General features: G+C 39.8%; 1 protein-coding gene and 1 pseudogene across 1 annotated transcript in view; both read right to left on the bottom strand.

Annotated features, from left to right (window-relative positions):
• Atp6v0d2 (ATPase H+ transporting V0 subunit d2) overlaps positions 1–25,095 on the bottom strand; it is a 51,382-nt gene that overhangs the window by 10,877 nt on the left and 15,410 nt on the right. The window contains exons 3-5 of the mRNA XM_008829458.3: positions 6,376–6,554; positions 4,519–4,598; positions 2,970–3,047 (exon numbers count right to left, since the gene is read on the bottom strand). Of these exons, the coding sequence (XP_008827680.1) occupies positions 2,970–3,047; positions 4,519–4,598; positions 6,376–6,554 (337 nt within the window). The remainder of the gene's footprint in view (positions 1–2,969; positions 3,048–4,518; positions 4,599–6,375; positions 6,555–25,095) is intronic.
• LOC103731149 lies at positions 16,568–17,004 on the bottom strand (annotated as a pseudogene).

Below are 25,095 nucleotides of genomic sequence, written 5' to 3'. Positions count from 1 at the left end.
GGTGAAAGATAGGGGTTTAGTTTCATTCTTCTACAGGTGGAGATCCAGTTTTTCCAGCACCATTTGCTGAACATGCTGTCTTTTCTCCAGTGAATGTTCTTGGCCCCTTTGTCAAATATCAGGTGGCTGAAATTGCATGTACTCATGTTTGGGTCTTCAATTTTGTTCCATTGATCTGTGGGTCTATTTTTGTGCCAGTACCATGTTGTTTTTATGACTATAGCTCTCTCTTTTGATTTTATATTGGAGTGGCCAAATTGCTTTCATCTTCAGGAGTTCCCACAGAGGCCCAAGTCAGATGAGGACCAGGTGCTCTTAGGCTTTCTCCTTAGGTCTGGATCCCTCCAGGAAAGATGCTGCCCTCAGCAATTTGGGGGCGGGGCTGGCCTGAGAGCAGGGCCCAGGAAAGATGCTGGTCTCAGGAAGCTGGTGGATGTGCCTCCAGGGATTTAAAGGGAGGTGGGAGTGGGAAGAGGCCCCAGGGCTCCTGGGGACTACTGGGAGGAACTGGGTTGGTTTGGATGCAAAGGATCAGGAAGAAGTGGGGATTCTGGTCCAAGAGGTCAGTCCACGGGTCTGGGGTGCCAAGACAAAAAAATGTGCCATTTCCCAGGCTAGGAGGAGAGATGAGGTGGGGCAGCTAGGAAGGTGAATGAGGCTAGGGGAGTCAAGTTGAGGTGAGTGCACTGGACTTACCCAGGAAAGATGCTGGCACCAGAAAGCCAGTGGTTGTGTAGCCCAGGGAAGCAAAGGGAGGTGGGGACAGGCCCAGGCCCAGAGGGATCCTGGGGACCACAGGGAGGAACTAGGTTGGTCTGGATGCAAAGGATCAGGAAGCAGTGGGTACTCTGGGCAGAGAGTTCAGTTCTGGTGTCTGGGGTGCCAAGGCAAGAAATGGGCCAGTACCCAGACTAGGAGGAGAGGCAGGGTGCAGGAGCTGGGAGGGTGAATGAGGCTGAGGGAGTCAAGGTGTGGTGGGTGACCCATGGGACCCACCCAGGAAAGATGCTAGCACCAGGAAGCTGGTGGCTGAGCCACCCAGGGAAGCAAAGGTAGGTGGGTCAGGAACAGGCCCAGAGGGCTCCTGGGGACCACAGATAGGAACTGGGTTGGTCTGAATGCAAAGGATCAGGAAGGAGTGGGTACTCTGGGCAGAGCCATCAGCCCTGGTGTCTGGGGTGCCAAGACAAGAAATAGGCCAGTACCAAGACCAAGAGGAGAGATGGGGTGGGGGAGCTAGGAGGGTGAATGAGGCTGGGGGAATCAAGTCGAGGTGGGTGCCGCTGGACTTACCCAGGAAAGATGCTGGCACCAGGAAACCATTGGCTGTGCTGGTTTTAAGTTCTTATGAAAACTTTTATTTACATATTTCTACCCACAAAATACACAAAGCATGTCAAAACGCTGGAATTATAGCAAGATGAAAATACATTTTGAAACTATAGATAAAGCTATAGATAAAACTATAAAATGGCAGCAAGTTGTTAAATTTATAGAAAGAAAGAGGACAGCTTCATAAGATCACTAGGTCACTCCTTTATGTGACCAGCATGTCTGAAAGAGGCTGGCTCACTTCTGACATTAAGTGTTTCATGAAAAAGAAATATTATTTATTCCATGACCTCTTTCTATGTGATATAAGGGCAGAATTTTTACTTTTGATTTTCCAGTGATAAGATTTTTGCTTCAAGGACTAGTTTGGCTTTACTTAAAAACTTCAACAGAGGATAGCAAAGTAACTTTCACTATAAAAATTTTAATTAATAGATATTTTGAGGACTAACTATCAAATGCAGTGTTAGAATACTGTTAAATATATGCAAATGTCACTTAAATGTTTTCTTTTTGTCTAGAGTATAACGCTTAGTAGGTTTTCTTTAAATAAGAAATCTTTTTTATTTTAGGTGTATGAATGTGTTGCCTGCATGTCTGTAAGGGCATCCTTGTTATGCAAGGCCCACGGAGGCCATAAGAAAGCATCGGATCCCCTGGAACTGGAGTTACTGACAGTTGTTAGCTGCCAGGTGGGTGCTGGGAATCAAACCGTGGTCTGCAAGAACAACCAGTGCTCTTAACTGCTGAGCCATCCTCCAGATCCTATCTAAATTATTTAGAAAATGCAAATATTCCTTAGATAAAACAGTTTCAGAGGGCAAAATAAAGGTTTAGAAAAGGTCAGAGGGGTATTCCTTTTATTTTTTCAAGTGGACTGGAAGCCAGTGAGAGATATATGTTAAACACTAAGTACGAACTGTGCACCAGGATGCACCTCAGACCTTCCTGATTTCCACCCCAATTCCCTACACATTTATAGGTCAATATTCTGTCAAGGGATCGCTGAGCGTAGATGGAGTCTGTGGTGATAAAGAGAAATTACGAAGAGCATTACATCAACTGCAGGGAAGACATCAATGGTGGCATTTGACATGTAATCAAATGACTCTACGGATTGTGAGTCGTCAGACTGAATTCTTTCTGCTGAAAACTGGGATGGCTGCAGATTGCTTAGACAGCCTTTATTTTAGGATTTATATAAGGATGATGTCACTGTGCATGGAGCCACTGTGGATAGTAGTGCCAAATTGTAGGGGTTTCTTGGAGGGGAACTTGAGTGATTACAGGAATATTTATATTCTACAAATTATTCATAGTATACAAGATTTTTAATGAATGATAATCTTACTTTCTACATATTTCATCAAAATGAATCACACCCAAACTTTTATAATTATTCTTCTTTTGTGTTTTGCTTTGTTAGGGTTGGAACCCAAGGCCCTGAGTGTGCTAGGCAAGTGTTTGGCCACTGACCTACAATCCCAACTCCCAAGAAAATAGTACTTTTACTGAAGAAATCAAATTATATTGCTTATTTAATTTTCATATAACCTCTAAGATACAGAAATACAAACAGGATCAAAACAAGGAAAAGTATGGAATGTATTATTTAATATGGTAAGGACTTTTCTTACCTCAAGAATCGGACACATAATTTCTGCTGTAACATCACCATGATCCTTACAGAATTTGTAGAATGCCTCAAGGTAAGACTTAATAAGAAGAGAGATTATAAACAATAAAGTGAATAACCTCTATTTTGGAAACTCTAGATCAGTCTGCCATAGCTTATTAAATGCTCTAATGGGAATTGAATTATTTCTCCCATAGGGAGAAATTTCATAATACATTTTAGTAGGAACTATGTTGCACAAACTGAAAAGAACTCCATAAAAGAACAAAATTGTGCTTATCATCACTTCTAATTATTAAGCAAGCATTTTTTTGCATTATTCTTGGACTATTTTACATAGTTAATTTCTACTGTTCTAACAATAGTACCAAGTTCTTTTCTGAGCTCAGAAAATGATTTAGCAACCCTGATATTTAATCTTGTAGAGACACATTGGCTTTGAGTGTGGGGATATATTGGAAAAGCAGAGTCTGGGTTGTAAGGTTAGATTGCCTGTGTTTGAATCCCAGCTCTAATACTCTACCAACTTAATCATAATTTGTTTCTGCCAAGGAAAGGAAGCCTTATCTTTCTCTATTCCTCCATTTTGTATGAGTGGAGATAGCACAAGTCTCATAGCCTTGCTACTTGATAAGTGAATTAAGGCCTATGAACTGCTTAGAACAGTATCATCTGTGAATTGTATCTTAGGAGTGCCTTCTCAGGGCCCATCTGTGTCTTCATAAAAATTAAAATTGTCCATCATACAATGCTTTTGAGAGGACTAAGTATTTGAGTATAACATGGTACTGATACAGCACAAAAGTATATATTCATGGATTCTGTGAAAATGTCCAGAGACCCTATGGTTGTATAAATGAAAATGGGTGGATTTGACTTAGTTTTTAACACACAGGCTGCTCTAATGGTAGCAGCACACTCCAGACAGATCATGCTCAGATCATGGTACATATGACAGCATCTACCAGTTGGGCATTTTGGCATAGCTTTAAAATTGCATGGGTAGGTTAACTGTAAGATTTAAAGCTCTGTAACAGGATTCACAGTATGATATGTTCACCCCACACATTTATCCATTCATCCATCTATCACCATCTAACCAACACTTTGTACTCTTGCCACTATACAGTATACAAAGAGCTAGGGATAAGGAAGGAAAGGGCATGCTAATTCCTCTAAAAAAATCTTGCTGTCAAGATGGGCATGGTGGCATGCACCTTTAATCCCAGCCCTGGGAAGGGTTTCTCTGAGATCGAGGCCAGCCTGTGCTACATAGAAAGCTTTAGGCCAGTTGGGGCTACAGGGTTACTTTCTCTCTCTCTCTCTCTCTCTCTCTCTCTCTCTCTCACACACACACACACACACACACAAAATATTTCTAAGAGAAATTGATGTGTATGCACATAATTAGAAAACAGGCCTAAACAATAAAAGCTATATTCTAAACATCCATAGCTTCATAATTGTAAAAGTTGGCAGATGGGCAAACTAACTTTATTAATAAAGAAATAAAATTATGTTATATTGTGCAATCAAGAAAAACATATTACCTTGTATAATTTATTGCGTAGTAATTCAATATTCAGTTCATCAAGAGTGTTTTCAGACATACAGTCTTGAAAGAATGGAGCTGAAGGCAAAAATAATCATACAAAATATATGAATCAAGAGCCAAACTATAAACTACAGGAAATGTTTGATGAGCTTACCACTCTAATAAGAACTTACCACCACTAATAAGAACTCTGTGGAGTTACAATCCACACACTTGGTAAGGCTAATATCAATCGGGATGACAGAACTTGTCACTTACTAAGCATTTTCTATGTGTGAACCCTGAACAATGATACACTTTAGGTTGCTTAATCTTCACAACAGCTTGGAAATCCTCACTTAAGGCTTACTTTTTGAAATCCCTTCTTTATACCTCACCACAACCCTGGTAGATAACAGCAATATTTGTCATCTGCAATGATGTATACCAGACATTGAGTTGTATTAAAACTATGTTTAATCCCATTTTTAAAACTATGACATAGTAAGATATGAAATAAGGAAATTGGAGCAAACTGAATTGCTCAAATCAACTTACTGAGGCCTGACAGAACCAGAACCTGGCTTCAGAGTCACAGTTGATCCCAGACTTACCTATGGAAGTGGTGGAAACCAGGCTGTATTACCGGAGCCTAGGACATTTAAGTGTAGCACAAGCATGCCCTTGCGTGTTAAAAATTTCTGTTTTAAAGGGTAACTGTTTTGGCCAGAAGTGCAGTTTGATGGCCAGAATATCTTTTCAGTTGCAAAATACTCTGGGTTTAACTTCATTCCCCAGACTAAAATAAAGGCTATTTGCACATGATCAACAATGAACTACTATCCAGATTTCCTAGAAGTAATAGACAAATAATGTTTTTAAAAAACTTCCTTTAGCATTTTGAAAAATAACATTGTCACAAGTGCTAAATTATAATGAAATTAACAGTCATTTCATAATTACTTTAGATCACTTGATAGGCACTCCTCTGCATCTCAGAAAAATGACGTTTCTAAGCTTCTTGAAACAAAATGCTCTTCAGATGTGACCTTCATCAGACAGAAGCTTTATATGAAAGGATAAGGAATTGCATAAAACTCAGAAAGAAAATAATATTTGGAGAACTTATAAATTTTATCATTTATTTGCTATGGCAGAAAATGCAACGGTTTGAAGTTTGGGAGATGAGCCTTTGCCCCTTCCTAATGTGGAGGGTTTGTATATGATTGTGATCAGATTTCTTCACTAGCCTGCACCTGAAAAATGAGAATGCAAGCTTAGATGATTCTTTTTTTTTGCATGTGTGGGGGGGCATGCATGTATGTATGCATGTATGTGAAGGTCAGGGTGCTATTCCTCAGAGCCTCTGCCTTGTTTTATGAGACAGGATCACTCTTATTGGCATGGAGCTTGCAAATAGGTGAAGCTGGCTATCATAGGGATCTCCTCCTAGCACCAGGAACACAAGCATAAACAACAATGACCAGCTTTTTCACATGGGCTCTGGGAATCAACTCAAGCCCTTGTGCTTTTAAGGCAAGTGCTTTACCAACTGAGCTATCTCCCCAGTCCTAGACGACTCTTTTGTTATTTTGGGTTTTTTTTTTTTTTTTGGAAACAGAGTCTCATTATGTAGCCCAGATTGGTTTCAAACTCACTATTGGCCTCAAACTTGTCAACCTGCAGCCTCTGCTTCCAGATGCTAGTATAACAGATGTGCCACTGTGCCCAGCTTAGATGATTCTTTAATGTCTCACTCACACTATGAATTTATATATGAAACTACATCATTAAAAAATGTTGCACACTGGGGGTACATTTTCTAGTGAGTATGCAAATGAACACAGGTCATTTTATACCTAAGAGTCAATACCTAATGGTGTTTCAACCAGCACAGCATTGAAGAGATCCGAGGTGGTCTCTGCAATATTGACTGCTTCCATCTCTGTGAACCGGCCCAAAGGGTGGCACTTCGCCAGAACTTCTTTCACGGATTTCTTTTGTAGTGCCCCATTCATCAGTAGAACCACATTGTCTATCATATAGCTGCACCTGGTTTAGAATAATACTTGAGTGTTAGGGAAACAACTGCATAGACAAGAAACATCCAAAAAGTGATAAATATAGTCCAGGCATAAACTCTTTTGTTTTAAAAAATGCATGTCTTTATATATTTTAAACTCCGAGGTTTAGGAGATGGGATGGAGAAAATAATGCAGAAGAGCTCATTGAAAACCCACATTCAACTACAGAAAGCTAAATAGAATGTTGGCTGGTGCCACATGCAGAAGATGGTCCCCAGTAATTGTTACATGTGGCAGTTGTGGGTGACAGTATGAAATTTATCAGAGTAGACTCTGGTCTTGACTGCTGAAGAACATGGACCTAGAGTTTCAGTCTACTTTAAAACTATTTGAACCCACAGTGAAGCCCATGGGTGAGGATCCTAAACTTATGCTGAAAATACGCTGTATTCCTTCCATTCTTTGACATCAGATACTAAGTTTCTAGCTTATGCACTACCATATGCCCAAGAGTCCTGAAGTTGACTCCTTATGCGATATCTTTCTCAGTATTAGCTCTGCTCACTCATGTTCTCAGCATTTAGGATATGGCAAGAAATGAAGCCAGAGGTGGATATCCACTCCTTTCCTTCACAGAGAAAAGCAATTTGAAAGAGGACTTGACAAAAGAGCCATTTATAGTAAGTTACAATGACACGTATGTGCTATGGGAAAGAAATAACAGGGTGATGTTGGGGATTTGTAGCTGGGCCCTGAGGAAGTCCATGGGTCAGACTTCTTGAAAAGTGACATTCAAGCTGAAACTTGCACAATGAGTAGAAGTCCAAGCATAAGGGGCTGAGAACTGGGGGTGGGGAAGAGTGTTTCAAGGCAAAGGAAGAGCGTTTAAAATCCCTAGAGATGACAGCACAAGGATATTCAGGATATGTCCTTTGCCTAGGATGGCACATGGGAGTATGGCTGCCCATGCTAGATCCTGAAATTGGAGAGAACTCAGTGTTAAGGACAATACTGAATGCTCCTAAATGGAAGGGAGTATTATGTTCTATGTGTTTAGAATTAAAATGGAAGAAGAGGTAAATACACACCTACAGATTGTGGTGCTTTAAAAAGCTGTCTTGACTGATCTGAAACCACTTCCTCTGAAGGCTAGCTCTCATAGCTTTGGCGAGCGCTATGAAAGTGCCAAGGGAAAACATCAAGGGATGATACAAAACCAGCTTCAAGACCAAATAACCACATCAATGGCCAGCACAGCAACTGTCATTGGTACAGTCGTGGCACTTTCATCTTGGGGACAATCAACAGCTACCTAATTGGACTAAAAGCCCACTCAATGGGGGGAAATTCAAGTGTGGTACTGTAAACATAACCAAATACACATGACTGGAGCAGTCATAGATCTTAGAGAAAACCCCAAGACTGTCACATTGTTAGACTAATGTGATTTCTTACTATGTGAAAAATATGTATCCTTATATTTACAGACAAATATCCCAGTTACCACTCATCAAAGAGGCTCATTTTGCAGCAGTCAGAGACTAATAGCAAGTACCACAACTGGTCACACATGGACATTGTCTCTGAATTGCCCAGGCCTAAGGGACACATCTACAATGCAACCTCTAAACCTAAGGCTCATGGAACATAGAACAGGGGTAAAGAAGAGGACACTAATGAATCTCTCAGTCCTCAATAATGAAGCTCCTTTATGCAGCAGAGGGCCAGGAACACAAAAGATCACAAATGGCCAAAGTGTAGAAATCAAGAGTCTGATGAATGATGGTCCTTGGACAGGACTCCTTTATTAAACTTCACCCATCCAAGACTCAGGGACCATTGAAGAAGAGGGGGCAGGAAGAGCCTAAGAGCCAGGGAGGAGGTGAATGACCATATGGAAACAGAGTTCTACAAGTTCCTGGGACCCTGCTCATATGATTCTATGACAATGGTGTAAGCATATGCAAGTCCCATGCAAACTCAGGCAGACAGTAACTCAGCATAGAATGGGAGAAGTAAACAGCAGACCCCAATTTTATCTGAAGAAATATTGTCAACTGATTGCTGCTAGGTGAAGAAGAGCTGATCTTCCTAAAACAAGGGACTCTATATAGGTTGACTAGATCTCAGTGGATGGGCTTGCACTGGGGAATGGCTGGGAACACTGACAACACAGTGGGCCTTAACAGGGATGACAGAGTATATGGGTTCTGCTATGGGAGGGTGCCAATGGGGACAGGGGTATAAAAATGATGAAGATTGTTTGAGATGTTCTGTAGGAAATGAAATACACAAAAAGTCAATAAAAACCAATTTTTCAAAAAAGCTGTCTTACTTGATCTTGATAAGATCGCTGTAAGGTTGTCTCTATTAGCGTTTCCATTTTATATATGAGGAACCAGAGACCCAGAAAGATACAAATGTAGCCCATGACAAGAACCATAGCTAACAAATAGAACAGTCCAGAATCAAACTCAGGCCATTGGTTTCTATAACAGCATTTTTTTTTTAACCATTCTGCTTTTAGTTGTTGAGGACCATGGGTAAACTGGGGGGAGGGGGCTCTTGATGAAGAGGAGAGCATTCGGGGAGGGGGAGGAAGTTGCAGTGATTGAAGATATTTTAGAGAGAATGACTTTAAGGTGTTCAAGAGATGCCTGAGAGGAGATGCTAGGAAGCCTCAGAAGTGCACCCTGAAGATAGCTAGAGGCATCTAGGGGTGGGGTGGGAGAGCAGAGCAGACAGTTTAAAGGTAGAAGCCAAAGTCTTGGAAATAATTAGGCTCACATCCTAAAATGTATGCTAAGTGTTCCTTCCTTAGACTCGTAGGAGGAACTGTAACATTTAAGGGCTGAAGGAAATGGAGAGGAATGGCCAGGTGGTGGGAGAACACGGGAGTGAAGGTTCTAAGGAGCCAGAGTGTCAAAGGCTACAAGCACAGCAAGTAGACACTTACATAGATCCATAGTCCGTAGCAACTAAGACCATCTGAGACAGTGAAATGCTCAGAAGAGTGTGTTTGTGGGAGAGAAAAGGGGAAGGAAGGCAGGAGGAGGAGAAGGGGAAGGGAGAGGAGGAGGGGAAGGGGAGGAGAAGAGAAGAGAGATCATACTATAATGATCATGACCTTGAAGGGGAAAGGGCTATGCAAGAATAGAGAGCCCAAGGAAGGCTTTGATTTTTAATTTTAGCATTTGTTTTTAGGTCAGAGAGAAGGGATGGTGTATCAGTGTCCAGGAGAAAGAAGCTGTGGAGAAAGTGAGGTGGCAGATTGGAGGATGGAAGGGGCAGTCCTCTGCTGAATGAACTGAGGTCCTCTAGCTTAACCACCACCACAATACAGACTTGAAAACTGATACCTTGCATCTGGTTACACTGAACCAGGACACTCAAACTGCTGATGCTGGAGCCCTTCTGCATGGGGTACAAGCTTCCTGAGTAAGAATTCATTTCCAGGTGGAAAAGCGAATCTACAGTCTATCCTAATAAGAATTTTAACTAGAGTTCTTGAAGCAATTATTTCTTTATAAAAAGCCCTTGACTATAAAGTTTCTTTACCTCCCAAATGGCATTACCAAATTTAGACATTATAAAATTTTGGAATCCATTTTATCTGTTGAAAATGATATTAGCACGGGAGTGTTTATTTAACTGTCCCTTTATAGCTCAAAGGCAATTACCTGACAGAGGAGTTGCCAGCGCTTAATAAGCATTGCTAGGCTGTCGGCATTTAATGTTCCCCACAGCACCTCTGTGATGTAAAAACATATGTACGGCTAGCATTCCCAGTTCACAAGTAATGTCAATGCTCTGAGTAGGATTTTGCCCACATGTAGCAGCTGGCATGGGGTGTGGATGAATGTGTATTGAGTGTGCTTATGCTTTTACTCATAGAGAAGTTGGCTTTATATTACAAAGAGTTAGAGTTGTACATAATTGGGTTTCATTTTATTTCTACTCATTCTTTGAGTGACCTTGTTTTTAAAATGGGACACTAACACTGGGTCTCATGAAGGGTTAGAGGAAATCTCTTTCCTGTTCTCTCCTTTTCCCTGTCACATATGCACCAGGTACCTCATTTCCTTTGGCTGCTAGAGGAGGGAGATGATGTATTTAGATAAGAGCTTTCTTTCTCCAGCTTTAATCTGTATAAACCTCTAGGGCCATGCATGTGCTGGCTAGCTTCAAAACACCTGGTTAGTAACTTATTTCAAACCCTCTTGCTTTAGATAACTTTGTTCATAGGTAATGACAGGGCCAGGATAAGTACTTATTCAACCCAGGATAAACTTTTACTTCTACTCCTGGTGTACACAAACATCCTTATTTTCAGAAAGCCCCTTCCTAAATATTTTAGCACATGCCTCTGATACTGGAACCTGTGAAAATCATGAAGTCACCTAAAACCATCATAGAGTTAGTCAATTTCAAAAATATTTTAAGTTGTAAAAAATATATTTTTTGGCTAGGCATAGTGCAGACCTCTATGGCAGCACTTGGGAGGCTGAGGCAGGAGGATCACAAATTTGAGGCCACCTTAAATCACATAGGGAGACCCTGCTTCAAAAGTTAGAAGTAAATGTTAATTATCTAGGAGTTTATTTGTGGCAGTCCCTATGCATGTTCTCACTCAAGCCTCTCAACAGTTCTCTGCCAAGACGTTGCAGATCAGGGCACCAAGGGCAATGAAACACCTGACCTCAGACTACTGTGCTCTAATCTGCCAGCCATGGAGTGAGAGTTGCCTCGCTGTAAAGCCTGTTTACATTTAGGTATCCACTGCTTTCTCAGGCTGTGTAAAATGCCTATTCAGCACTAAGAGAGGGGGTAAATAAATAGCCACCTTCAAAACTCTGTTCCTCTACCTCCAGGTTCAGATAAAATTGCTTAAGCCAGACAAAACATTTAGTGTTTCCTTTTGGTCTTAGATTTATTCTCTTTCCTCTTAGTCTTTAGTTTGTTTAAGGATCTTGAAAATAACTAAAACATATTTCTGTATGATAATGACCAAATTCTGGGTTGATAGAATAGTTATTAAAGGGTCAGCTCAAATAGAGTCATGATTTGCTGAGTTAGAGGGTCTTTCTTTTATGGATAAAAATTTCAGTACTTCAGTATCGTTACCAATAGCTAGGAAATGGCCATCAATTGCTAGGTACTTTGGGCACGAGATGGAAAATGATGAAGGCCTTCTAAGGAAAGCACAAATCAGGGAAGATCTCCAGTGATGATATTTTTTCTAAGGTCTTTTATTTTTTATTTTTATTTTATGTGTATGAGTATATTGCCTGCATGTATGTGAGCACAAGCATGTTGTGCAGTGCCCACGGGGGTCAGAAGAGGGCTTTGGATCCCCTGGAACTGGAGTTATAGACGGTTGTTAGCCACCATGTAGGTGCTGGGATTCAAACCTGGGTCCTCTGCAACAGCACCCGGTATTCTTAATCACTGAGCCATCCCTCCAGCCCCCCAGTGTTGATGATCTTGATGGTTTAAGGAATACTGGTTTGTTGTTTTACAGGATGCCTCACTACTGCATCTCTTATCAGAAGGCTAGGGTTATGGGTGACTGGAGAGAGGACCCAGAGGAAAAGTGCTATTTTCATTGTTCCATATCAAGCATAGATATTAACATGATTTATTACTGTTGTGGATCTGCATCCCTTAACTGAGATAGCAGTTGCCAGCTTTCTCCAAAGTAAAACTCTTCCCTTCGCCCTTTTCCTATTGTACTTTGGGAGAGGAAGTCACTACATGCAGCACATTGAAGAAGTGGAGATTACGATTTTCTTCCTTGAGGCCAGATTATCTATAAAAGTTATTGGAATTTATCTATAGGGTCGAGATTTGCTCCTTTTAATTAATTAATTAATTTAATCACTTGTTTGTACCAGTATCAACCCACAGTATTTATGTCTGGGACGATAGCTCAAAGCTTCTTTATTTTGTTGCTCTCATATGGTTCTGGTTTTGGCCTCTTTGAGCTCTTGCAGCTGGCCCTGTGTAACTTTCACGTGCTGGTGTCATTGTGGTTTTCGTTCTCAGCACTTCCTCCCTTTCTGATACTATAAGGTAGTTCTGGCTAATTTTGCACATTTCCTGCCTCAGTCCTAGTCCTAGAATCAGCTGTTTCTCTGAAGAAACAGCTTTTTAAAATGTTTTTAAATATTTTATTTATTATTTTTATTTTATGTGTATGAGTGATTGCATGCATGCATGTAAATGCACCAGTGTTGTGTGGTGTCCACGGAGAACAGAAGAGGGCACTGGATGCACTAGAACTGGAGTTACAGATGGTTGTTAGCTGCCATGTGGGTGCTGGGATTGAACCCATGTCCTCTGTAAGAGAAGCAAATGCTCTTAACCATTGAGCCATCTCTCCAGCCCCGTAAGGAAACATTTTTATATGAAAGAATGATATCAGAACCAAGGTCTGGGCTCTAGTTGGGTTTCATAATAGTTGAGGGTATTATTTCTGTTACAGCTTCTCAGCTGACAACACATACACAGTGTGTATACTAACTAAGGGATTCATTCTAATAGAATTCTCATTCAGTACATTCCACCCAAGGATCTCATCCATGGCCACATTCTTCTTCTCCCATGTAGAAGCAGAATATTTGCAAATCTTTAGTTCTAGGAGACTCAATTTCATGAGTCTCAGATCCATATTATTTTTATATACATAATTTTATTATGGGTTTATAATGTAAGATAAAATTTTCAGATAAGTATTTTTTATTTGTTTGTTGTGCTAGGGATTGAATCCAGGGCTTCATGGATGCTGTTAAAGTATTCTATCACTGAGCTATGTTCCCAGCTGTGACCTATGGTGCTCGTTTTGGTGCATATGACTGCTCCTTTTCCCACAGGGATGGCAATCACATGATCTCAAAACCTGAATACCTCTAATCTATTTCTCTTTGCACTCTCTGTACTTTATCAGCAGTACTGTCAGTCACTTCCTTCTGCCTTTTTAAATTGGTCTGTGATTACTACTTCAGCTGAAGATTATTTAAAAGAAAGTGTATGTTTTAGGGGATGGGACTATAGCTCAGTGGTAGAGTGTTTGTCTAGCAAGTACCAAAGCCCTGCTTATGATCCACAGGACTGACTGGAAAAAAAGTATGTATTTTGTAAGAGAGACTAGGACAGACTTCTGAATAAAACTCTTAGGGGCAGAAATGAGACTTTGTGAGAGAATGGGAGTTAGAATAGCAAAAGGGACAGAAAGAAACACTGCCATCACAGAATGAACGGGACTAGGGTGGCAACTGTAAACGCCAGGGTGAGACAGAATGGGGCTCAGAAACTGACATGATTTTGGTGGCATGATGGAGTAGGGCACAAGTCTAAAGTTGATGGGTAAACAAGGACCCAAAGAGAGGGAAATAGATGCTTCTTTTGAACAAATTTGGCACCACAGGACGAGGAAAGGCATATTTTGTAGGGACAGTAGGCAAATCATGCATATAAAAGCAGTTTGTAAATCATAACAAGATTGTCACAGTAGAAAGAGCCCAGGCTTTTGAACAGATAAATCTGATTCTAAGCCCAGTTCTGCCGCTTAAAAGCCAGCTAACAAGCACTCTATTTCCTCAGCTTAACAATGGAGATATTTATTCAATTTTGAATGGTTGGCATCAAGGATAGAAGCAGAAAATAAAAAACCACATCTTCAAAGTTAAAAAATTTGTAATGCTTATACATTTTATTAATCCTGAGTTAATTAATATCTGTAGTTGTACATTCAGTTCTAGCTAAAAGAACCTTTTCAAATTTCACCATTTCTCTTGGATGACAGGAGCCAGAGACAAGAAGCTGTGCAGACAGTCATATGGAAGGCTAACATATCTATAAGACCATGAGCCCTGGGGAGAGAGATGGTTCAGCTGGTTGAAGTCCTGCTTGAGTTCAGTCCTTGGAACACACTGAAAGGGGGGAACTGACTCCTGAAAGTTGTCTTCTCACCTCCACGTGTGTGCATCTGCATCCAAATACACACACACTAATAACAGCAGCAGCAATAATAAAGACCATAAGATATGTTATGAGTTGGGAGTTTAGCTCCCCTCCCCTATTTAGATATATTTTGAAAAAAGTTTCTGTTCTGTTCTCTCTCTCTCTCTCTCTCTCTCTCTGTTTTGAGACAGGGTATTGTTATGGCCTTGCTCCTGCCTCAGCCTTGTGAGTGCTGAGATTACAGACAGGTAGCACCACACTGGACAGATCTGTATTTGGAACCCTAGATGTCTTTGGGTGGTAATTGTCTATATGATATTTTCCTTAACTCAAGTTGAATGTTATTTTTCTATTTAGCAACATGATCATTAACTTCAATATATGATGATTAAAGTACATTATATGTATATATGAAAAATGTTAGAGTGAGCCCATTATTCTGAATAATTAATATATGCAAATATAAAAATACAAAATTTAAAAAGACATAGCTTGATAAATGATAGTCACTTTTACATATAAAAAACTTGTACTCATTTTTTGATGGATGCCTTCAAAACTCAGTCTGTACTTCTTCCTTTGGTCTCAGATGAATAGTTTATAACTTGAAGATTATACTAGATAGATTGTCTAAAAGCATAGTGTTTAACTTTTCTTTCTCTTGTTCCTGGGCTTTTCTTTCTCTCTCTTTCTTTCTCTCTCTCTCTTTCTTTCTTTCTTTCTTTCTTTCTTTCTTTCTTTCTTTCTTTCTTTCTTTCTCTCTTTCTTTCTCTCTCTCTCTATTTCTTTTCTTTCTTTCTATACTAATTAATTAATTTAGTGGGTAGGAGGGTGCTATGACATGTGTGAGGAGGTGAGAGGACAACTTGCAGGAGTCAGTTCTTTCCTTCCATTATGTGGCTTCTGAGGATAGAACTCATGTTCTAGTCTTGGTAACAAGCATCTTTACTGGCTGAACCATCTCACCAGCCTGGGAGTTACATCTTTATATAAAGCGTTAATGCTACAGGTTCTTTTCTACCTAAGAGGCCACAACCAGCATCTTTTATCTGCAAAGTATAATGAATTGTATTCTCAAGGATAACAATTGTTTTAGGTGATTGGAACTCTTAGATATGTTGGCTAGATCACATTTGTACATATGGGAAATGAAAGGAACATAATATACATTTCCAGAAATAACTGTTCATTAGGAAAAGAATGGTGTGTGTGTATGAGTGTGCACATTCAATGTATTTGGTTCATTTTTAATAAGTTATTTCATTCTTCAATGAAAGTGCTCAGAAAAATTCACCCATAAGAGGCTTACCTTCACTCATTGTGACATGAACAGTAAGGGCCATGTTGGAAGTATTTAACAGTGTGTTAATTTTAAAATGAAAATTTTACTTCATTGCACCAGTAAGCATTTTGTTAAGTCCTGGATTTGCTTAATCCGGTGCTAACCATAAGTTCTCACATGGGGAAATTCTGCCATTTTGCATGATTTGCAAACAATCTGCTGAGATTCAGAATATACCCAAACATTCTGCTACCTCTTGCATTTTTGGTAATTTCTAATTGCTGTGAACCTTCTCTTTTTCTTTTAAAGAAAGGAAGTGAAAATTAATTTTATAAAACTATTTAATTTTGTTGTCACATTCACTTTTCCTTCTAGTAATATATAAAACTAAAAAATTACTCCAAATTTAACATTGCGTATAATAGCAAACTTCAAAACAGGAATGCTGATCACTATGCATTTCCTAAATCCTTGTATTATAGAATTAGTCAACTCTTTTTGCTGTTTTGTTCTGCTTTGTTTTGTTTTTGACAGGATCTCCCTAGTTTTAGCTGGCCTGGAAGTTACTATGTGGACCAGGCTGGCCACAATCTCACAGAGATCCACCTGCTTCTGCCTCCTGAGGACTGGGATTAAAGACGAGTGCCACCAGGCCTGGAAAATTATTCAAATCTTTAGTATTTAAGATACTACACACATTCTTGGTCTAATCCATTTGCTTGGGCTGAAAATCTCTCAAAATTCTTTTTTTTTCATTTTTTTCTTTTCTTATTTTTAATGATGGAAACAAAATTACACTAAAACCGAAGCTTCTGGAAGAACCACTTCTTCTTGCCCATCTTGTATTGCTCCTCAAACTTGACCTGGCCTCACATCTGGCCTTGCGTTTCAGAGCTGGGTCTCTAAAGACATCCTTGTTGATGACAGTTTTGTCCAAGGGGATATCCACAGAATACCTGGTGGGCATGAGATGATTGTTTATCATAATGATAAACTTGAGATGATAAACTTTAATGAAAGACTTGATCTTTGACCTCTTGGAAATTTTCTTCTTGCCCATGGCAGCTGTCACTTTCCAGGGATAGTGGTCAATTCCAGCCACTAGAACATGGCTATAAGAGTGGTCTGAGGTGCCATCATCAATGTTCTTCACGATGATGGCTTTGCATTTGGAGTGGCATCCAGCCAGGACCAGCACCACATTCCCAAGTTTCACGAACTTGCCCATTTCAACAATTAATTTTATTTTTATTTTATGTGTGTGGTGTTTTGCCTGCACGTATGATGTAAATGCATCTGTGCATGCAATGCCTGTGGAGGTCAGAAGAGGACATTGGATACCCTAGATCTGGAGTTACAACAGTTATTAGGCCTGATAAGGGTGCTGAGAACTGAACCTAGGTCTTCTGCAAGAGCAGCCAGCTCTCTTTAACTGCTGAGCTATCCCCCCAGTTCCTATTTGTCTTTTTCTACACTGGTGCCTCTGCTCTTTCTTTTCACTGGATGTGTAAGGATGTTAAAAGTTCAGGTCCTTCTCGTTCTTTAAGGCTATATCTAAATACTCTGCTTTTTATTAAACTTTTATAATGTCTGCAACTAGAAGCGATCTGTCTGACTGTCACTCTCTTTCTCAATTTCTATACACATGCACTGGCAGTAGCCGTGATGAGTGTAAAGAGCATTTAGCACACTCATTCACGAATACTTATTACACGTTTCATGGAACATAAGACCTGGAATCCACTACTAATTCTGCTACTTTCAACTATGTGCTCTTGGGTAAGTCATTTCATGTGTTCATTTGAAATATAGTTTGTAGTTAATTCTTCCTTACTCATCTTTGGTTTCTATATCTGTGAAGACAGGAACTTTTTAAACAAAGTTTTGTGGACTCAGACTGAATTCTACCTTGCACAGAACAAGAATACAATGAATCTTTTTTTCATTTGATTAGTAGGTTTTTCTTTATGTTCACACAGTACATTAACTCATAGTGTAAACATGAATAAAGGAAATAAGCGGCTACCTGGTAAGGTTCTGGAGTTCTCATTATAGGAGTTATAGCTGGCTACTTCCTCCATTTTCTGTAACATTTCCATCCACAGAAGGATCATATGTTAAAGATCTTTCTCTGATGTTCCCCATCTCCTAGCCATACATGGAGCATTCCAGGAACTCAGAGAAAGAGTCTTTTACCACTGGAGCAAGTCTTCTTGTTAGTTAGATCAGTTGAATGTGCTAGGAGCATCGACCATAGCCTGCTCTCTAAAGTCAAAGACAGTGGTATCTCATCTTTATTATATTTAAAATGATAATCAGCTTAGTGTGGTGACCCATGCCTTTTATCCAAGTACTCTGGAGGCACAGAAGGGCACCTCTTTGTGAGTCTGAGGCCAGCCTGGTCTACACAGCAAGTTCCAGGCCAGTCAGAGCTACACAGTGTGACCCTGCCTAAAAAAAAAAAAAAAAAAGCAATGCCCCCATCTAAATCAAAACCAAACCAACCAAATAGAGTGTGTTTTGAATAGGAGAGTGAAGAGGAGAGGACAGGAAAGAAGCAAGACCTTCAAAAATTGCTAGAGTATCAGGGAACAGTATCAAAATCTAAAACTTGCCATTATCAAAATCTAAAACTTGAATGTCTCTGACAAAGCAATTTCACTCATGGGAATCTATGCTAAAGAAATTCTGTCACATGAAAGCACAGGTGTAAATGCAGTGATACTGGTTACAGGTTCACTTGAAACATCAAAGAAATGAAACAGCCTGGCCAGGGGTGGTGACGCATGCCTGTAATCTCAGCACTCTGGAGGCTTGAGGTGGGAGGATTGTGAATTCAAGGTCACATAGTCTGGGAAACATAGAGACTTTTAAAATGAATGAATAAATAAACAAAACTAGATGGACAAAAAGGGAGTGATTAAATAAATTACAATGTACTCACTATAATGGAATATACTATATTTTTTCTATAAAAATAAATCTGTATGTACTTATGAAGAAAAATTCATATTAAATATCAAACAGATATATTACAGACAATGCCTACAATATACTAATGTTCTAACAGAAACAGTAAAGCTAACAATATACATTTGTGCTTACCAGCAAACAGACATATACATGAAACTTTTTCACATGGAGTATATTAGGAAAGATATACATCAAATTTTTGAGTGGTTATATTGAGCTTCAGGACATGGGTACTTAATCTGTTCTCTTATTTCTAGAAAGCAATAATATTAGTGACAACTGATACAGTTGTTGCAAAAATTAAATGAATACAAGTCATGTAAAGTGATTATAGAAGTATTGGCTTGTAGCTCTAATTGAAAACTAAATTTTAAAAACACATACCTGCTTCTTTCAATTAAAAAAGGGAAGCTAAAACTAGGGCAACAAATATCTGGATCACTATTGAGGTAGATTTCAATCTCTATCCTGAAAAATCAAGGTTATGAAGGCGCCTCAAATCTCTTTTTACAAACTAAACAATTGTAAGGAAAGAGAAATACCTTAGAAATCAGGTTACGAGAATTAATCATGCCCCCTGGTGGATGATTGATGGCTAGGCCGATCATGAACAAAGTCCAATGGAAAGAATACGCCCACTTTGACTCTGATTGGTACTCCACTTGGAGACCAGAGGCATCGATGACATCCTAAGCCCTTCCACATCCACGACCTTAAATCCTTAATCCTCAGACACTAATTTTGCTAATGTCAGTGGCATCAGCTACCCAACAGCAATACCAGTTAAATCAGTTTTCTGTTTTCATTTCTTGAGTCACCTGGGTCTAGCACATTCATAAAGAAATACAACCGACCCCATCCTATAAGCCTGAGTGTGGGTGTTTGCTCCTTTTGTGCAAGCTTTCCTTACTGTCCCAGGTAAACATTATGCTTGCATGCACACATAAAACTTGCTACACTTTTTAGCTCTTCTGAACATTTTTGTGTGAATGTAGACTGGATGTATTTATATATTGCACCAGTACATAAGCTTATGTGTCACTTTCATGAGTCTGTGATCTATGTAATCACTCAGGGCGCCACATTTGGTTTAACTATTTCTCATTGTTCTCTTAAAAATTATTAAGCATTTGTAAACAAAAGACCCCAGGTTTTTATTTGTAGTTGCTATTACAAATATACAGCAGATCTTATTTTTAAATTAAACTCAGAACTCTATATTATATAAAATGACATTTCACCATTAGATGGAAACCAAGGCTTTGAGTGTTTTTTTTTTTCCTCTTTAAGATCCCTAAGTAGTGTACTGTAGAACCATGTTAGGGTCTTTACAGTGGTTGTGAGAGTTTCCCAGACTGCATTAGGGTCACCTGCAGGATTTTTTAAACAAAATGCATTTTCATAGGCACAGTCTAGGACCTACTAAATCATAATTTTGGAACACAGTCTTGAAATTTACACCTTAAGGAATTATTCCACAGGTTAGAAAACAAAATCTCTATCAGTTCATTTCTAATGACAAAATTGTGTATAAAGCTTCACTTGTAGCAGTCATTTAATATATGTGCTGTGCTGAACAAGCCAGTATCATTCCATTACAGATAGACCAAAGACTTCTTTTGCAGAAGAGCACTGGTGTTTTGCAATTCCTGAAGGGCTTCTGAGGTTTAAACGTGAAGACCTTATCAGCAACTGCAGCTGAGATTATTCTGCACCACCCTTGCCTTTTGTGGACTTTCTGGATGCTAAATCTTTCAGGCAGTGCCATCTATAACACTGCTTTTCTGGCTGGAGACTCAGAATCACAAATGCATAGTGGTATTGACTTAAGTAGACTTTACATCATTGTGGCAAAATAGCTACCGTCAATATCTAACTTAAGCTTCATTCAGCTCACAGCTTCAGAGATTTCAGCCCATCGTGGTGGGCAGACAGTGGCAAAGCAGAGCTGTTCGATTCACACTTGCCCAGAAGCGGTCTCAGCTGCAAATGGTCATAGGGGCTCAACATTTAAATCGTTCAAACCCTGCATGGATTGAGAAGGGCTAACAGAAGAAAAATGTGATCGACCTGTAACTGAATGGTTATTGACAATGATGATGATATATCATCTGATCAGCACAAAATATACTAAGTGACTGCTGTGGGATAGTGAAGTCAGGAAAGGACCAGGGAAACACATGCCCTTAAAGATATACCTCCAGGGACCTTCAACCAGATCCTGCTTTTTCACAGTTCTGCCACCTACCAATAGTTTATTCAAAAATTGAGTCCAAGGGCTGGAGAGATCACTTAGCTGTTAAGAACACTGGCTACTCTTCCAGAGGTTGGTTTCAATTCCCAGCACCCACACAGTGGCTAACAACCATCTATAACTCCAGTTTCAGTGGACCTGACACCCTCTTCTGACCTCTTCGGGCATTGCACATCATGGGTGCATTTGTATACATTCAGGTAATACACTCATACACATATATATTGGTCTTTTTGTTTGAGACAGGGTCTCCCTGTAGCCCTAGCTGGCCTGGAACTCATTATGTAGACCAGGCTGGCTTGAACTCATGGAGATCCGCCTGCTTCTGCTTCCTGAGTGCTGGGGGATTAAAGGCCTCAGCATAATATATATACGTAGCCTCTATGGCCGCTGCCACTTCACCCTGTCTTAGTTCCTCATCATTCATGGACACATCTGTTTGCTCCCTTTGAAAAGAAGCTCTCAGTGAACCTGGGTCAAGTCATTCTTTTCTTGTCTGGACTGCTGAGGACTTGCCTGGTTTTAGTACTAAAAGCGAGTCTACAGCACTTGAACACAGCATAGTGGAAAACCTGTAGATTATCAGATAGTTAGGAACTTGGATTAACCTTCATAAACAGATCTTTAAAGATTTTTTTCAGAATAACCTGGGATTTTTCAGTAGGCTTACATCTTTAAGCCAAGATTTCTCATTACATTCATCCCTCAGTACTCATGATGAGGTCTCGTTCCAGAACCTCCTATAAATACAAAATTCACAAATGTTCAACTTCCTTATTTAAAATACAACACTATGTGGATATAGCTTGCACACACCTCCCATATATAAAAAACAAATTCTAGATTACTTCTATTGACCAACATAATAGAAATGCTACATAAATAGTGTTATATTGTAATGTTTTAGGAAATAATGGCATCAAAAGTCTGTAGACATCAGTGTAGTAGATGCGGTGTTGATCTATACTTGGTCTAATTGGTAGACACAGAGCCAACAGATGAGGAGGGCTCACTGTGCAGTACAAGTCCTGGTGTCTGTTTTTCTGCCATCACATTAGAAAATTTTATAGTCTGGGTCGTGGTATACTTTGGATTCTTGAGAGACTCTTTTTTGAAAGATGGCTACAAAGGAGATGAGCAGCTGAAAGCCTGCTGAAAAGTATTGAGTAGGAAGGAGAAAAACAAAATAATCCAGGCCTATATTAAATAGTCTTCACTAACATGCTGTTGGATCATTCTTTCGTTTCATAAACTGTGCATAATTATAGTATGTTAAACCTTCAGATAGTCTTGCTATGAAGGATTTAAAAATATCTGCTCCACATTTTCAAAATAAGTTTCTCATGTACAGTAATTATCTCACATAAAATGTGCAGTGCTTAAGATAATCAATTTAAATTTAGACTGCCTCTCAGGCTTGATTTAGGCATTGTTATAATATTGCCTTGGGGTATTTCCTAATAGGATAAGATAAATTCTATTTGTTGGAAGTTCATGGGTTCTAGATAGGCACTTTACTTCATAAAACATTGAGGAGGACGCATAACAAAAATTATTTCAGAAATGTGTGTGTTATAACTTTGCCTCATTTGTACATATTTGCACTTTGTCGTTGAAGCAAATCTCTAAACTCTGTAGAGAGCAGCAAGCTGCTGCCAGGACTGACAAGTCACACCACTTGATGATGGAACAAAACACAGGTGGTTCTGTAGAGGGCCGGCCCATTGTAGTGGTACACAGTACAATGCCAGCATTCAGGAGGCTGAGGCAGGTGGATTAAGAACTCAGAGCCAGTTTGGGCTATATAGTTAGCTCAAGGCCAGTCTACACGACACAATTCAACACTGACTCAAAATATTAAGGGCTAGGGAAGTAGCTCAGTGGAAGAGTGCTTGCCTACCATGCCCTTGGCCCTGGGTTTAATCCCCAGCACTGCAACAAACAAACAAAAGAACAATAGGGCTTAGTTGTACACCACTGTAATCCATAATCCCTGATACTTGGGAGGTTGAGACAGGAGAATTGTAAATTCAAGATCAGCTAGGCAACTTCTTGAGACTGTCAGAGAATAAAAAATAAAATGGTGGTGGCAAATGCTTTCAATCCCCACTACTGAAATTTTATTTTATTTTTTACTTTTCAGAAGGAGTCCTACAGAGCTGGATGTGAATATGGTGCTGTATGTCTGTAATACTAGCATTAAGAGGGAGAGGCAGGAAGGTCACAGATTGAAGGTCAGCCTGAGTTACATAGTGAGACATAGTTGCAAAAGCAAACAAATCAGTGTGGTGGCACATGACTGTAATCCCAGCACTTGGAAGGTGAAGGCAGAAGAAATCAAGTTTAAGATCATCCTTGGCCATCTATATACCAAGTTCTAGACCAGCCTGAGCCACATGAGACCCTATCTTGAAAAACCAAACCAACTAGTCATTTATACCTACAAAAAGTCCTTACAGATAACACACACACACACACACACACACACACATACACACACAAACTCTGTTGTGAAAAAGTCCAACTCAGTATTGCAGACTACAAAGCTGCCTGCAGTTTTTTCCAATTGTCTCCTTCCTTCCAGGTACACATGACCCAGCCTACAGTGACCCAAGACCACAATGGTGATACTTTTCTCGTCTACCTGCATTAGCCCCATCTGCTGAGCCTACTACCCCCACACCGAATCTTCTACCCCACTTCCAGACTTAGCAGCAATGTCAGCCTAATAGGAAGGCTTCTAGAACCCTGGATAGAGTCTGACTCAAGATTATACCACATCTTCATCAGTAATTGCTGTATGTTTGTGGATTCTTAGAAAAAAACCACATAGATGCTTTGCCTCTCAATAAAATGGAGAGAATAACATTAGCTTATAGTGCTGAAAAGGACTAATCATAGAAATCATAGAAATGATTAATACCAGCTGGTGAGCTATTGGGAAAAAAATAATTTGAGCTAGGTCCTTAGTGTCTGCCTCTGCACCAAAATAAATGTAAAGAGAGACCAAAACTTTAAATGTGAAAAATGAAACATCATTTACAACAAATAGATGGAAAAAAAAGACACCCCCTCCACACACAGAGGCATGCACTATAAAATAAAGACCATTGGGGCTGGGGTGCACAAAAGCAAACTAGTGATGTTAAAAACTATAAAAAATTCCATGCTTCCAAGAGAAGCCAACAATGGTCGAGCAGGACCTTTGACTTATCCTCACATGGATGGAGCTGGTAAAAGAAAGGAGCCAGGGGCTCCTCCCAACCCCATGGGACCCCTGAGGAACAAATCCTCTAACGACCTCAAGAGTAAAAACAAATCAGTTTATCTGGTCCAATTGCATGTCCTTAAACACCCAAAAGGGAAGTATAACCAAAGATTAAAGGGGCCAACATAATATCATAAGAGCATACATATACATAACTAAAAGTTGCTCGACAAACAACAAAGCCAGACAGGCGATACCTTCAGTCGAGTTGTTGGCTAGGATAGATAAAGGCTCTTCCAAACAGTAACCCAACATACTACTGGAAAAATGAACAGCAGACCCCAATTCTATCCAAAGGAATACTGACAATGGATTGCCGTAGATGAGGAACAGCTGACCCTCCTGGAACAGGGACCTCTGGCTGACTAGATTTACCAGAAGGGCAGACAGGGGGAATGGATGAGGGTGCTGACAGCACGGTGGACAGTGACACGGATGGCAGAGTATGGAGCCTCTAGTGGGAGAGGAAGGCTGTCTATCTGACGAGTTTGTATTCATGCTCAGATGCCGAGGAGCTCAGAAGGTGGGCGACTGTGACCAGTGATAGTCATGTATATAGAGATTAGAAATGCATGTGAAAACGTCTCAATGTCAAATGCCTTGGAATGAATTCTTCTGTATGAAAAAAAAATAATGATTAAAAAAAAATACAAAAAAGAGAAGACACTATACAAGCTACTAAGGGAGAAAAACAATCAATGGTCTTACCTAGCTGTAAAGCCTACAAACCACACAAATGATCAGTCTAGCAAAATATCCCTATTGGTGTAATAGTGATACTTTTAGCTTTGGGGTAATCATTAGCTGTCTAGTTGGACTTGAGGCCCCAT

The sequence above is a fragment of the Nannospalax galili genome, unplaced genomic scaffold, assembly GCF_000622305.1.
Source record: "Nannospalax galili isolate Female #2095 unplaced genomic scaffold, S.galili_v1.0 scaffold934, whole genome shotgun sequence".
Lineage (NCBI taxonomy): Eukaryota > Metazoa > Chordata > Mammalia > Rodentia > Spalacidae > Nannospalax > Nannospalax galili.
Note: the sequence above shows the minus strand (reverse complement) of the source record. Positions and strands in the feature narration are given on the sequence as shown.